We start from the raw sequence: 13642 nt of genomic DNA, 5'->3' as shown, positions 1-13642 counted from the left end.
TATTTTTCCCACCCACCCACCCCAGAGTCTTTTACTTTGGTGCAATACGCCAATTCCATTTCAGGTTCTACTTGTGTTTTCGTTTCTGATCTTGTTTTTCAACTTCTGCCTGAGAGTGAGATCATCCCATATTCATCCTTCTGTTTCTGACTTATTTCACTCAACATGATTTTTTCAAGGTCCATCCAAGATCGGCTGAAAACGGTGAAGTCACCATTTTTTACAGCTGAGTAGTATTCCATTGTGTATATATACCACAACTTGCTTAGCAACTCATCTGTTGTTGAACATCTGGGTTGTTTCCAGGTTTTGGCTATTACAAATTGTGCTGCCAAAAACATATGTGTACACAGATCTTTTTGGATGGGTGTGTTGGGTTCCTTAGGATCTATCCCCAGGAGAGGAATTGCAGGGTCATAGGGTAGGTCCATTTCTAGCCTTCTGAGAGTTCTCCAGACTGTTCTTCACAGAGGTTGGACCAATTGACATTCCCACCAACAGTGCAGGAGGGTTCCTTTGACCCCACAGCCTCTCCAGCATTTGCTGTTGTTACCTTTTCTGATGTATGACATTCTCACAGGAGTGAAGTGATATCTCATTGTTGTCTTGATTTGCATTTCTCTGACAATCAGAGACTTGGAGCATTCTTTTCATGTGTTTCTCGGTCTTTTGGATCTCTTCTGTGGTGAATATTCTGTCCAAGTCCTCTCCCCATTTTTGGATGGGGTTCTTTGTTGTCTTGTTGAGTCTGGCAAGCTCTTTATATATGTTGGTTATTAAACTCTTATCTGATGTATGGCATGTAAAGATCTTCTCCCATTCTGTGAGGGGTCTCTTGGTTTGGGTAGTGGTTTCTTTAGCTGTGAAGAAGCTTTTTAATTTGATGTAGTCCCATAGGTTTATACTTGCATTAGTCTTTTTTGTAATTGGTTTCATTTCATTGAAGATGTCTTTAAAATTTATGTGGAAAAGAGTTCTGCCAATATTTTCCTCTAAGTATTTGATCGTTTGTGGTCTAATATCCAAGTCCTTGATCCACTTGGAATTTACTTTTGTATTTGGTGAAATACAGTGATTCAGTTTCATTCTTCTGCATGTTTCAACCCATTGTTTCCAACACCATTTGTTGAAGAGACTCTGCTTTCCCCATTGAATATTCTGGGCACCTTTGCCAAAGATTAGATGTCCATAGGTGTGGGGCCTCATTTCTGGGCTCTCAATTCTATTCCACTGGTCAGTGTGTCTATTCATGTTCCAGTACCAAGCAGTTTTGATGACAATGGCCCTATAATACAGTTTGAGATCTGGGAGTGTGATGCCTCCGGTTCTGTTCTTTTTTCTCAAGATTGTTTTGGCAATTCTAGGTCTTTTCTGGTTCCAGATAAACATTTGTAGCATTTTTTCTATTCTCCTAAACATTGTGCTTGGGATCTTGATGGGGATAGCATTAAATTTGTAGATGGCTCTGGGTAATATATTCATTTTGATGATGTTAATTCTTCCAAGCCATGAACATGGAATATCTTTCCACTTCTTTGTGTCTTTTTCAATTTCTTTGAGTAGTGACTCATAATTTTCAGTATACAAGCCTTTCACTTCCTTGGTTAGATTTACTCCTAGATATTTTATTGTTTTTGTTGCTATAGTAAAAGGAATTGATTTCTGGATTTCAATTTCTTCTAACTTAGTGTTTGCATAGAGGAATGCCACTGACTTTTGAATGTTAATTTTATAGCCTGACACATTACTATATTGCCTGATGATTTCCAAAAGCTTCTTGCTGGATTCTTTAGGTTTTTCTATGTGTACTATCATGTCATCTGCTAATAAGGAGAGTTTGACTTCTTCTCTGCCAATCTGTATGCCTTTAATTCCTTGCTCCTGCCTGATTGCTATGGCAAGAACTTCCAACACTATGTTGAATAGTAATGGTGATAGTGGGCAGCCCTGTCTAGTACCTGATCTGAGGGGAAATGCTTCCAGTTTTTCACCTTTGAGTATGATGTTGGCTGTAGGTTTGCTATATATAGACTCCACTATCTTCAGGAATTTTCCATCTATTCCCATTTTTTGTAGTGTTTTGATCATAAAGGGATGTTGTATTTTGTCAAAAGCTTTCTCTGCATCTATTGATATGACCATGTGGTTTTTGGTCCTCCTTTTGTTGATGTGGTGGATCACATTGATTGATTTACGTATATTAAACCAACCTTGCATGCCTGGGATAAACCTCACTTGGTCATGATGAACAATCTTTTTGATATACTGCTGTATCCGGTTGGCTAGAATTTTGTTTAATATTTTCGCATCTATGTTCATCAGAGATATTGGTCTGTAGTTTTCTTTTTTGGTTGTGTCCCTGTCTGCTTTTAGTATCAGGGTGATGTTGGCTTCATAGAAGCTGGCAGGGAGTATTCCAGTGTCTTCAATCTTCTGGAAGACTTTTAAAAGTAGAGGTATTAGTTCTTCTTTGAAGGTTTTGTAGAATTCATTTGTGAAACCATCTGGTCCAGGACTTTTATTTTTGGGGAGATTTTTGATAACTCTTTCAATTTCATTAGCTGTGATGGGCCTGTTCATGTTATCCACTTCCTCTTGACTTAGTTTTGGAAGTTGGTAGGTATCTAGGAAATCGTCCATTTCTTCCAGGTTCTCTAGCTTGGTGGCATATAGTTGTTCATAGAAGCCTCGCATGATATGTTGAATTTCTGCAGTGTCTGTTGTGATATCTCCTCTTTCATTTACTACCCGATTTATTTGGGTCTTCTCCCTTTATTGTTTTGTGAGTCTGGCTAAAGGTTTGTCGATTTTGTTTACTCTTTTGAAGAACCAACATTTACTTTCGTTGATCTTTTGTATGGTTTTCCTATTCTCAGTGTTACTTATTTCTGCCCTAACTTTAGTGATTTCTGACCTTCTCGTTGCTTTAGGGTTCCTTTGTTGTTCTTCTTCTAGGTCTTTGAGATGTGCAATCAGGCTGTTTATTTGTATAAATAGGTATAGGTCTTCTCCTGAGTTTCCTGGTTAGATCTCTGTCCCCTGGTGTCCCTCCCTGTTGCTGCTCCAGATTCTGAGGGTAGTAGCAATGGAGACTCAGAGTTGTACTTGTTAAGTCTCTGGGGAGTCCTCTCCTCCCCTCAGCTGTCCCCTTGTTGGTGGAGCAGACTGGAGGTGGTGTCTCAACTGATAAACTGCTGAACTGTTAGCAGTCACTTAATCTCTCCTTAGGCTCCTCTCTCCTCACTGTCACCAGCCACACGTGTTTATACTCATGGGTGATTTACTGAGTTCCTGTGGTCATTCTAGTCCTGTCTTGTTTCGGTCCCGGGTGGTCTACTTTGGTATTCCTAGTTGATCCGGGAGAGGAGAGGAGAGGAGAGGAGAGGAGAGGGGAGGGGAGGGGAGGGGAGGGGAGGGGAGGGGAGGGGAGGGGAGGGGAGGGGAGGGGAGGGGAGGGGAGGGGAGGGGAGGAGAGGAGAGGAGAGAAAGCGATCTGCTGCTCGTAGCTCCGCCTCCGGAAGTTGAATTCAGTTTTTTTTTTTTTTTTTTGATAGGATAGAAATGGAGAGGAGAGTGGGAGAGAGAGAGGGAGAAAGATAGATACCTGCAGACCTGCTTCACTGCTTGCAAAGTGGCCCCCCACCGCCCCCTGCAAGTGGGAAACCGGGGGCTCAAACTAGGATCCTTACAGGGTCCTTGCGTTTCATACTATGTGCGCTTGACCCGGTGCTCCACTGCCCAGCCTCCGGGAAGCTTTATTTTTATTACACCATTAAATGGATTAATTTACTATTTTATAGATTATCTTAAACACTATAAATAATTTTATGGTATACTATTGCGTCCTATGTCTGTCTTATAAAATACTATTCTGAAATTACTTGAGCCACAAATATTGCTATGAACTTTTGTGCGTGTTCTTTGAATTAACCATAGTATATGCTGTATGTAAATCTTGAGTACTTTTATTCTCAGTGTCTTAGTCTTTTAAGTTTTTGTCTTTAAATATTTTCTGATTCTGTCTTAACCAGTTTCTATATTCTTAATTGTTGTTTTCGCCGGGCTGGCTTCACGAGAGGAGACAGACGACCAGTGACTCATTGCTGGGTTGTACGCAGTATCTCTTTATTCATGCAGGACACAGCGCAATCTATACCAAGCTAAGCTAAACTGAACTAAAAACTACAAACAATCTTGTCCTAATAAATATACTAGCCCAGTAGGGTGGGAACAAGATGAGACGCAGAGAGGGTGGAGAGAAAAGTGACTGGTGAAAATCAGGGTATGACAAGGAGAGGGGGCGGAGCAGGTGAGAATTCTACTACTGAACCACCAATGCCTGGGAGGGAAGGTGGTGCTTGTTAACAGCGGTTATGTAAATAGAATACAGTGTTATGTAAATAGAATGCAGGGGGGATTAAACCAAATGAAACAGAAGGGGTTTTTAAAGCATACCAAAACTTAATGTTGTTTACTTGTTATTTACCAGGTCAGTAAAATAAGCTTGGTGGATCTAGCAGGAAGTGAGCGTGCTGATTCAACTGGTGCCAAGGGGACAAGATTGAAGGTATTTTCTTTGCGCCGAACTAATGAGCTAATCATTGAATGTTGTATAACATAAGTGAGCAGTAAGTCAAATCCGGCCACCACCTGGCCAACACACACCTGCTTTTACTCATCAGTGTTGGGCTGAGTAGTTGCTGAAGAAACCGTATGACTCTCAAACCTTTACAGAGACATTGTGCTGATTCCTGATCTATATCCACAGTGAAGGGATAAATAATAGTCAACAGAGATCTTATGTTGGCCAGGTGTTGGAAGTAGGCTGCATCTTGTAAGTTTCTTCAACATAAACATCCTGAAGATTCTTTAGGACTAAGAGTTAGGCATGTGGACCCAGCATGTCATCAAGTAGAGAGCAGAAAAAGTTGGAGATTACAGGAGGCTTTTAGGACTCGGAATAAATACCAGCAAGTGTAACTTGTGGCTAATTGTATTTTGTGTTATATGATGTAACAGTAGAAGAAGAACTGTACTATAATTCTCCCATGTTTGATTTTGGTTTCAGGAAGGAGCAAATATTAATAAGTCTCTTACAACTTTGGGCAAAGTGATTTCAGCCTTAGCAGAAGTGGTAAGTGTGACATGCTACACTGTTAAGGAAAGTTTGTCTGTTCATCAAATGGACTTGCTATTACAATTATTGATGAAGGCTGTCGTTTTATGCGGTCTTGTCTTTCTCCTGATACTAGGCATAACATACTTTGACGTTGTACTGACATGAAAAGAGATTAAAGAAGATGAAAGTAAATATAAATCTTTAAAGACTAGGGCTAAAACTGAATCTTTACAAAGCCAGTGGTTCCTTTTCTGTCTTTTTAAAAAAATTTTTTTCAATCTTATTTATTTGATAGAGACAGCCAGAAATTGAGAGGAAGGGAGAGATAGAGAGAGGAGACAGAGAGACTCTGCAGCACTGCTTTACCACTTGTGCAGCTTGCCCCCTGCAGGTGGGGATCAGAGGGCTTGAGCCTGGGTCCTTGCTCACTATAACATGTGCGCTCAAGAAGGTGCACCACCACCTGGCCCCTCTTTTCTGTCTTAAGAACCAAGTGTGTTTGTAGCATTTTCCTGTCCTGTATAGTTTTCTTTAAGTTTAGTGCAGTATCACTGGAAGTATTTTGAGTGTTTTGGCTTTAATAAATGGTTTTAATTTGAGGGTCAATATTTTAATTAGATTTTTCTTTTTTCCTATTCTATAATACTTGATCCCTAAAACAGAAATAATTTTCATGTAAGAGGCTTCAATATGTAGGTTAGAAACTTAAGATGGGGGTTGGGCGGTAGTGCAATGGGTTATGCGCACATGGCACAAGCGCAAGGACTGGCGAAAGGATCCTGTTTCAAGCTCCTGGCTTCCTAACTGCAGGGGAGTCGCTTCACGGGCGGTGAAGCAGGTCTGTAAGTGTCTCTCTTTCTCTCCCCCTCTCTGTCCTCCCTTCCTCTCTCCATTTCTCTGTCCTATCCAACAACAGTAACAACTACAACAAGGGCAACAAAATGGGAAAAGTAGCCTCCAGGAGCAGAGGATTCGTGGTCCATGCATCGAGCCCCAGCGATAACCCTGGGTGGGGGGAAAGAAAGAAACTTAAGATGTAGTAATCATTACATTCTCTAATTTGACTTAGTACTTTATTTAGAATCCCTAAAAAAAAAAGCTAAATGCTTCATTGCTTGTCTCTCAACAGTCATATTTAATGTATTACTTAAAATTCAGGAGTTTCTTTTTCCTCTTTGCTTGCTTACACTGTGTTCTTCTTTCTTTTAAACGCTTTCATCTGCAGGATAACTGCACCAGCAAGGTACGGTGGGGGCTGGTAGAAATGAGTCAGCTGTAGAATCATTGTGGTCACCTTTAAAGCTTCAGCAGGACATATATAGACAGCAGCAGTGACACCTTCCACACCCTGTTTGTCCTTAGAATTTAGAACTCCTGTTTAGGTGATCATGAATCGTGAGACTTCATGCCAAATTAATATGAGAAATAATGTTCTTTTCAGAAGGAATTAAGAAGAAAGGAAAAGAGCAACTTGAGATACGTTTACGTTGTGTTCTCTTATAGTTTCTCCCAGTGATCTGTAGACCTCTTGAAAGGGTTCTTCCTTTCTTCCTTTGTGTCCTTTCCCTTCCTCCCTCCCCGGCTCGCCCCCCCCCCCCCCCCCACTTTCTGTTTTGGTGCTGGGGATTGGAACCCAGGGCGTCACATGTTCGGAACCTGTACTCTGTTACTGAGCCGCACATCTGGCACCAGAGTCTTTTCAGTTCTAAATGCTGCTAGCTTCTTGAAATCATTAGTGTGTTTTTCTTTAACCTCTTTTTGGTATTATTTTATTTCCTACTATGAAAAGCCATGTATTATTTTAATCAGTAAGATTTTTTTTTCTAATTCTTTGATTATACAAGTAGCAACATCTACAGAATTGAGATAAAATTCTAACCACATCTTTTTAAAACTCTATTACTGATCTTTCTTGTCTTTATATTTCTGTGCAAATAATCTAAATGTTTGTTCTTTGATAAGATCATTAATCATTTTAATTTTCCTGTGCCTGTGTTTTCTGATTTCCCATAATATACATGTATTAACTTTAAAATGTTTTTTTTTTCTGTTGAATATTATTTTCATTAGTGATTTAGCAATGATTTTTTTAAGGCAAATGTCTTTTATTTATTTATTTATTTATTTATTTATTTATTTATTTATTTTGTTATTGGATAGAGAGAGAGAAATTGAGAGAGAAGGGGGAGATAGGAAGAGAGACAGAGAGAGACACCTGCAGACCTCCTTCACCACCTGTGAAGCGACTCCCCTGCAGGTGGGGAGCTGGGGGCTCGAATTAACAATGATTTTTAAGATGATAAGGTTACATGGGTATCATTGCATCTGTACCAACCACCAGAGCTCAGTAAGACCTCCCTTCTGGTAGACAGACGTCTCAACAACGTCTGAGAGACAGTTGGGCACCTTTCGTGTTTTTACAAGTTCACTTGCTTAAGCTGTCTAAGTTCTGCAAGTGAAACCATTTGGTAGGTAGATGCTTTTCACCCCTTACTTCTCTAAGCACAGTCGCCTCTAGTTACATACATTTTATCCCATAGGATACAGTGCCATTTTTTTTAAGTTGAAGAGCAATATTCCATTGAGTATCTGTCCCATGACTTCTTTATTCAGTCATCGATCCTTTGGTTAGTTTGCCCCTTACCATCACTACCGTCCAGAATACAGCCACAAAGAGAGGCATATATCTCCCTTTGAATTGGTGTTTTTTTATCCTTTGCATATATGCCTAGGAGGGGTGTTACTGAATCATAAGATATTTCCATTTTTATTTTATTTTATTTTATTTTTGCCTCCAGGGTTATCGCTAGGGCTTGGTGCCTACACTATGAATCCACTGCTCCTGCAGCCATTTAAAAAAAAATTTTATTGGATAGGCACGCAGTTGAGAGAGGAGGGGAAGATATGGAGAGATAGACACTTGCAGACCTGCTTCACCATTTCTGAAGCGACCCCCCTGCTGGTGGGGAGCCGGGGGCTTGAACCGGGATCCTTTCTCCGGTCCTTGAGCTTCGTACTATGTGCACTTAACCAGGTGCTACACAGCCCGACCCTTGATGTTTCCATTTTTATTTGCTCAAGGAACACTGTAAACTTTATTAGTGTTACAGTTAGAGCACTTAACAGTTTTGAATTATATGAGTCGTACTGCAAATTAAGCAGTTCCTCTTCATATTTTCAAATATATATATTTCTACTTCTCCATAAATAATAGTAATAAGTAATACCCTTCGTCTAGTTTTCTCTACTGAACAGCACAAGCTGCTATAGATTAAAAACAATCTATCTGCTATTTGATACTACACATTCTACAAACATCAGTATAGGTCCCAAATGATGACAACGTAAGACTGAGTCATCTTTAATCTTATCCTACCCACATCTATTGTCAAGTGATGGAAAAGTCTACAAAATATTTTATTGTATTTATTTTTATTATTTTTTATTTTTACTTACTAGAGCACTGCTCAGCTCTGGCTTACAGTGGTGTAGGGGATTGGATCTGGGACTTTGGCACCTCAGGCATGAGAGTCTGTTTTGTATAACCATTATGCTATCCACCCTCTACCCTCTACAAAATATTTTATCTGTATATCTCTTACATTGTTCCTTGCTATAATTATTCACAGATGATGGCCAGTTTTAAAAATGCAGTTTAGTGCTTTGTATCTGTGTCATAACTATAACAGATAAAAATATATATATTTATGTAACAAGCGTTTTTGGTGAATTAATATCTATTTTTATTTCCATGGGAAAAGTATAGAAGCAGTCTTATTACCTTCGTACTTAATGGTTTTTGTTTTTAGAGAGGTTAATGATATAAATAAAGCTTTTTATATAATTGCTGAAGTAAATTTTTTTTTCCAACTATGGGTGTGAATACAGGCTAGTATGGATAAGAGCAAACAGAATGCAAGTGGCTTAAATTCTGGGATATTTCAAATGACAAAGATTTAAGTATTCTTTCTTAATTTAGTCTAATTGACAGAAATGAAAATAGAATCTTTTTGCCAGGTAGCATTGCTTTTTTTTTTTTTTTTTCCCTCCAGGGTTATTGCTGGGGCCAGGTGCCTGCACTATGAATCCACTGCTCCTGAGGCTACTTTTTCCCATTTTGTTGCCCTTGTTTTTGTGCTAGCACTGCTTATTTTTGTAGCACTGTTTGCAGTCATGGTGTTGGCATACTTACTTAAACTGATGCGTTTTCCAGCATAGCCAGTGGCAAATTAAAGGATTGAGGTGTATTTTTGAGCTGGATAGGAAAGGGTAGACTTAACTTCAGACCTCAAGGGTTTTGAGGCAGAACAGAAGGGCCACAGTGCTGTGAATGCATGGCACAGTCTGCTCTTCCAAGGCCTGTGCGATTCAGAAATGCAGCATGCGACTTGCATTGTGTGCATTGGGGAATTGTACCTATAATCTTACAACCTTCTAGCCCGCTATTAATCACAGATTTAAAAATGGTTAGAAAGAAATAGAACTTGCTGTGAAAATGACTTTATAACTGATGAAACCGTGTCTGTGGGCAAGAGGGATGGAATGGAGGGGACATTGTTTGAAAAGAGATGGAATTAAAATGCCATTTGCCTACTTCCTTTTCCCCTCCATACCCAAACAACAGTCAGCTATTCCTTTTCTACATACTGTGCATTCACAAGAAGTAGGTCAGTCTTAGTTTAATTTACCCTCCATCTGTATCTGTACCCGGGATGGATTGTAACACTGCTGACATTGTTCTGTCATTGAACCCTGCCTTTTCCCTTAGCATCTTCTTTTTTTAAAAATTTGTTTATTGGGGAATTAATGTTTTACATTCGACAGTAAATACAATAGTTTGTACATGCATAACATTTACCAGTTTTCCATATAACAATACAACCCCCACTAGGTCCTCTGTTAACCTTCTTAGATCTGTGTTCTCCCCCCTACCCCCCCCCCCCAAGAGTCTTTTACTTTGGTGCAATATGCCAATTCCAGTTCAGGTTCTACTTCTGTTTTCTTTTCTGACCTTTTTTTTCAACTTCTGCCTGAGAGTGAGATCATCCCATATTCATCCTTCTGCTGACTTATTTGACTTAACATGAATTTTTCAAGGTCCATCCAAGATCGGCTGAAAACGGGTGAACTCACCATTTTTTATAGCTGAGTAGTATTCCATTGAATATATATACTACAGCTTGCTCAGCCACTCATCTGTTGTTGGACACCTGGGTTGCTTCCAGGTTTTGGCTATTACAAATTGTGCTGCCAAGAACATATGTGTACACAGATCTTTTTGGATGGGTGTTTTGGGTTCTTTAGGATATATCCCCAGGAGAGGAATTGCTGGGTCATAGGGTAGGTCCATTTCTAGCCTTCTGAGAGTTCTCCAGACTGTTCTCCACAGAGGTTGGACCAATTTACATTCCCACCAGCAGTGCAGAAGGGCTCCTTTGACCCCACACCCTCTCCAGCATTTGCTGCTGTTACTTTTCTGATGTATGACATTCTCACAGGGGTGAAGTGATATCTTATTGTTGTCTTTATTTTCATTTCTCTGACAATCAGAGACTTGGAGCATTTTTTCATGTGTTTCTCAGCCTTTTGGAGCTCTTCTGTGGTGAATATTCTGTTCAAGTCCTCCCCCCATTTTTGGATGGGGTTATTTGTTGTCTTGTTGTTGAGTTTGGCAAGCTCTTTATATATTTTGGTTATTAAACTCTTGTCTGGTGTATGGCATGTAAAGATCTTCTCCCATTCTGTGAGGGGTCTCTTGGTTTGGGTAGTAGTTTCTTTAGCTGTGCAGAAGCTTTTTAATTTGATGTAGTCCCATAGGTTTATGCTTGCCTTAGTCTTTTTTGTAATTGTATTCATTTCATTGAAGATGTCTTTAAAATTTATGCGGAAAAGAGTTCTGCCAGTATTTTCCTCTAAGTATCTGATAGTTTGTGGTCTAACATCCAAGTCCTTGATCCACGTGGAATTTACTTTTGTATTTGGTGAAATATAGTGGTTCAGTTTCATTCTTCTGCATGTTTCAACCCATTGTTTCCAGCACCATTTGTTGAAGAGTCTCTGCTTTCCCCATGTAATAGTCTGGGCACCTTTGTCAAAGATTAGATGTCCATAGGTGTGGGGGCCTTAGCATCTTCTGAAATTATCATGACACAGTAGCCAGCCAGCAGATACTGGAGTAGCTATCTGTGGAGTGTTTATATTCATTTCCACTTTCTAAAGATGTACTTTCCTTCACTTCAGTGTTGACTTTGCATTGGTGCCATTTGCTTCATGGTAAGAAGAGTCACAGAAACAACTACTGGATGGTTTCACTCATATGGAATAAACGAAAATGAAACACATAAGCTTGGACACACACACACACACTCTGGATGGTTTCACTCATGTGGAATAAAGGGAATATTGACATTGTTTCCTGATTGCTAAGGGGTCAAAGATCATAGTATAAGTCTGCAGGTGTCTGTCTTTCTCTCCCCCTCTCTGTCTTCCCCCTCCTCTCTCCATTTCTCTCTGTCCTGTCCAACAACGATGACAACAAGAATAACTACAACAATAAAACAACAAGGGCAACAAAAGGGAATAAATAAATAAATATTTTTTAAAAAGATCATAATATCTAATTACTCTAAAATGGTTGAGAAAGAAACAGTGTAAAGAGTTTGAGAAATAATTAAAGAAAATTGCCAAAAATATTGAAATTGCATGATAGATATATGATAGTTCACTATAATACTTCTGATGTGCTGTGTATAAGTTTGTTTTTTTTTAAACCAGAACATGGTTCAGCTCTGGATTATGGTGGTGCAGGAGAGGTTGAACCTGGGACGTTTGAGCCTCTGGCATGAGATTCTGTTTGCATAATCATTATGCTATCTACCCTCCACCCCTATGCTACAGATTTTTCAAAATAACGTATAAAAACGAAAAAGTATGGGCTGGCAAAATGGCTCAGTTGGATAGTGTGTCGCTTTGCCATGTGCAGCCAGGTTCGAACCTGGTACCCCGGCATTAAAGGAAGCCTTGTTGCTGTGGTCCCTCCCCCATTCTCACTGCTTTCTCTTGCTGTGCCTTAAAGAAATTTACATGAGTGTCATATTATAACAAATTAAATTGTAAACCATAAGTAAGGTGATGCTATAGTTAAATCTCCTTGGAGGGAATTTTCAACTGGTTTGGCCTCTCCCACAACATTAAAATCGTTCCTTTCCATTTAATAGAGTAAGAAGAAGAAGAAAACTGACTTTATTCCATATAGGGACTCTGTACTTACTTGGCTTCTTCGAGAAAATCTAGGTATGTTAATCACTGATGTGCAGTTGTTTTTTTAAAAAGCTTTACTATCTGATTATTTCTGTTATGGAGATAGATCCGCTCTAGACCTGTCCATGTTATGGAGTTGAGTGTTCCTTCCTTTTTGAAGTTTTTACTGTTGGGTTAAACTGGCTGAATTCACTTTAAAGTCAGAGATTTCTCCCTTATCTTGTTGATTTCAGAACATTTACTGTGGTATAGTTTGACTTCCTGAGACATTCCTGCTTTAGACTGTTGCCTTTTCTTCCTCTGAAACTCCTTTAAGGCTTGCCAACCCTGATGCTGTTTTTTGGACCTTCAGATCACTGCCCTATGCCCTCCCCTCCCTCACCCTCTTCTTCTCCCCTCCATTCCCTCCCCCTCTCTCGACTCCCCTCCCTTCTCTTCTCCTCCCCTCCCCTCCATGCCCCTCCCCTCCTCTCCTTTTCCCTCCCTTCCCCTCCTCTCCCCTCCCTTCCCTTCTCCTCCCATCTCCTCCTTTCCCCTCCCCTCCCCTTCTTTCTCCTCCCTTCCCCTCCCCTTCATTTTCCCTCCTCTCCCCTCCCTTCCCTTCTCCTCCCATCTCCTCCTTTCCCCTCCCCTCCCCTTCTTTCTCCTCCCTTCCCCTCCCCTTCATTTTCCCTCCTCTCCCCTCCCTTCCCTTCTCCCATCTCCTCCTTTCCCCTCCCCTCCCCTCCTTGCCCCTCCCTTCCCCTCCCCTTCATTTTCCCTCCTCTCCCCTCCCTTCTCCTCCCCTCCCCCCTTGCCCCTCCCTTCCCCTCCCCTTCATTTTCCCTCCTCTCCCCTCCCTTCTCCTCCCATCTCCTCCTTTCCCCTCCCCTCCCTTCCCCTCCTTGCCCCTCCTTTCTCCTCCCCTTCATTTTCCCTCCTTTCCCCTCCTCTCCTTTCCCCGCTCCCCTCCATCCTCCCCCCATTTTCTTTGGGTTTCTTTCCCCCATAAGGGTTATCATTGGGGTTCAATACTTACATAACTCCACTGCTCCCAGTAGACTTTCCCCCTTTCCTCTAGGGAGAGGGTAAGAGACAACAGGGAAAAGAGGAGGGGGAGAGAGAACAGCACTGCTCCACTGCTCCACCAGTCATGAAGCTTCCCCCCCCCCCCATATAGTGGCCCGGGGCTCAAATCCAGGTCCTTTTGCATGGTTATATGTACTCTGTCAGTTGAGCTGCCTCCCAGCCAGCTGCCGCTCTTTCTTGATTTACTGTTCTTTT

At 40.7% G+C, this 13642-nt stretch overlaps 2 protein-coding genes across 4 annotated transcripts in view; one reads left to right on the top strand and one right to left on the bottom strand.

Moving 5' to 3' along the window:
* The window catches only part of DFFA (DNA fragmentation factor subunit alpha), a 401378-nt gene that overhangs the window by 12084 nt on the left and 375652 nt on the right, over positions 1 to 13642 (bottom strand). The gene's annotated exons all lie outside the window — the stretch shown is intronic.
* The window catches only part of KIF1B (kinesin family member 1B), a 171406-nt gene that overhangs the window by 45249 nt on the left and 112515 nt on the right, over positions 1 to 13642 (top strand). For 2 of the 3 annotated variants that reach the window (XM_060170919.1, XM_060170917.1), the window contains 4 exons: positions 4490 to 4567; positions 5069 to 5134; positions 6345 to 6362; positions 12337 to 12412. In XM_060170919.1, coding sequence (XP_060026902.1) covers positions 4490 to 4567; positions 5069 to 5134; positions 6345 to 6362; positions 12337 to 12412 — 238 coding nt within the window. The remainder of the gene's footprint in view (positions 1 to 4489; positions 4568 to 5068; positions 5135 to 6344; positions 6363 to 12336; positions 12413 to 13642) is intronic. The other variant, XM_060170918.1, reaches the window with a different exon arrangement.

This window comes from Erinaceus europaeus, chromosome 13 (genome assembly GCF_950295315.1).
Source record: "Erinaceus europaeus chromosome 13, mEriEur2.1, whole genome shotgun sequence".
NCBI classification, from domain to species: Eukaryota; Metazoa; Chordata; class Mammalia; order Eulipotyphla; family Erinaceidae; genus Erinaceus; species Erinaceus europaeus.
The sequence above is the reverse complement of the archived record's forward strand: the minus strand, read 5'-3'. Positions and strand labels throughout refer to the sequence as shown.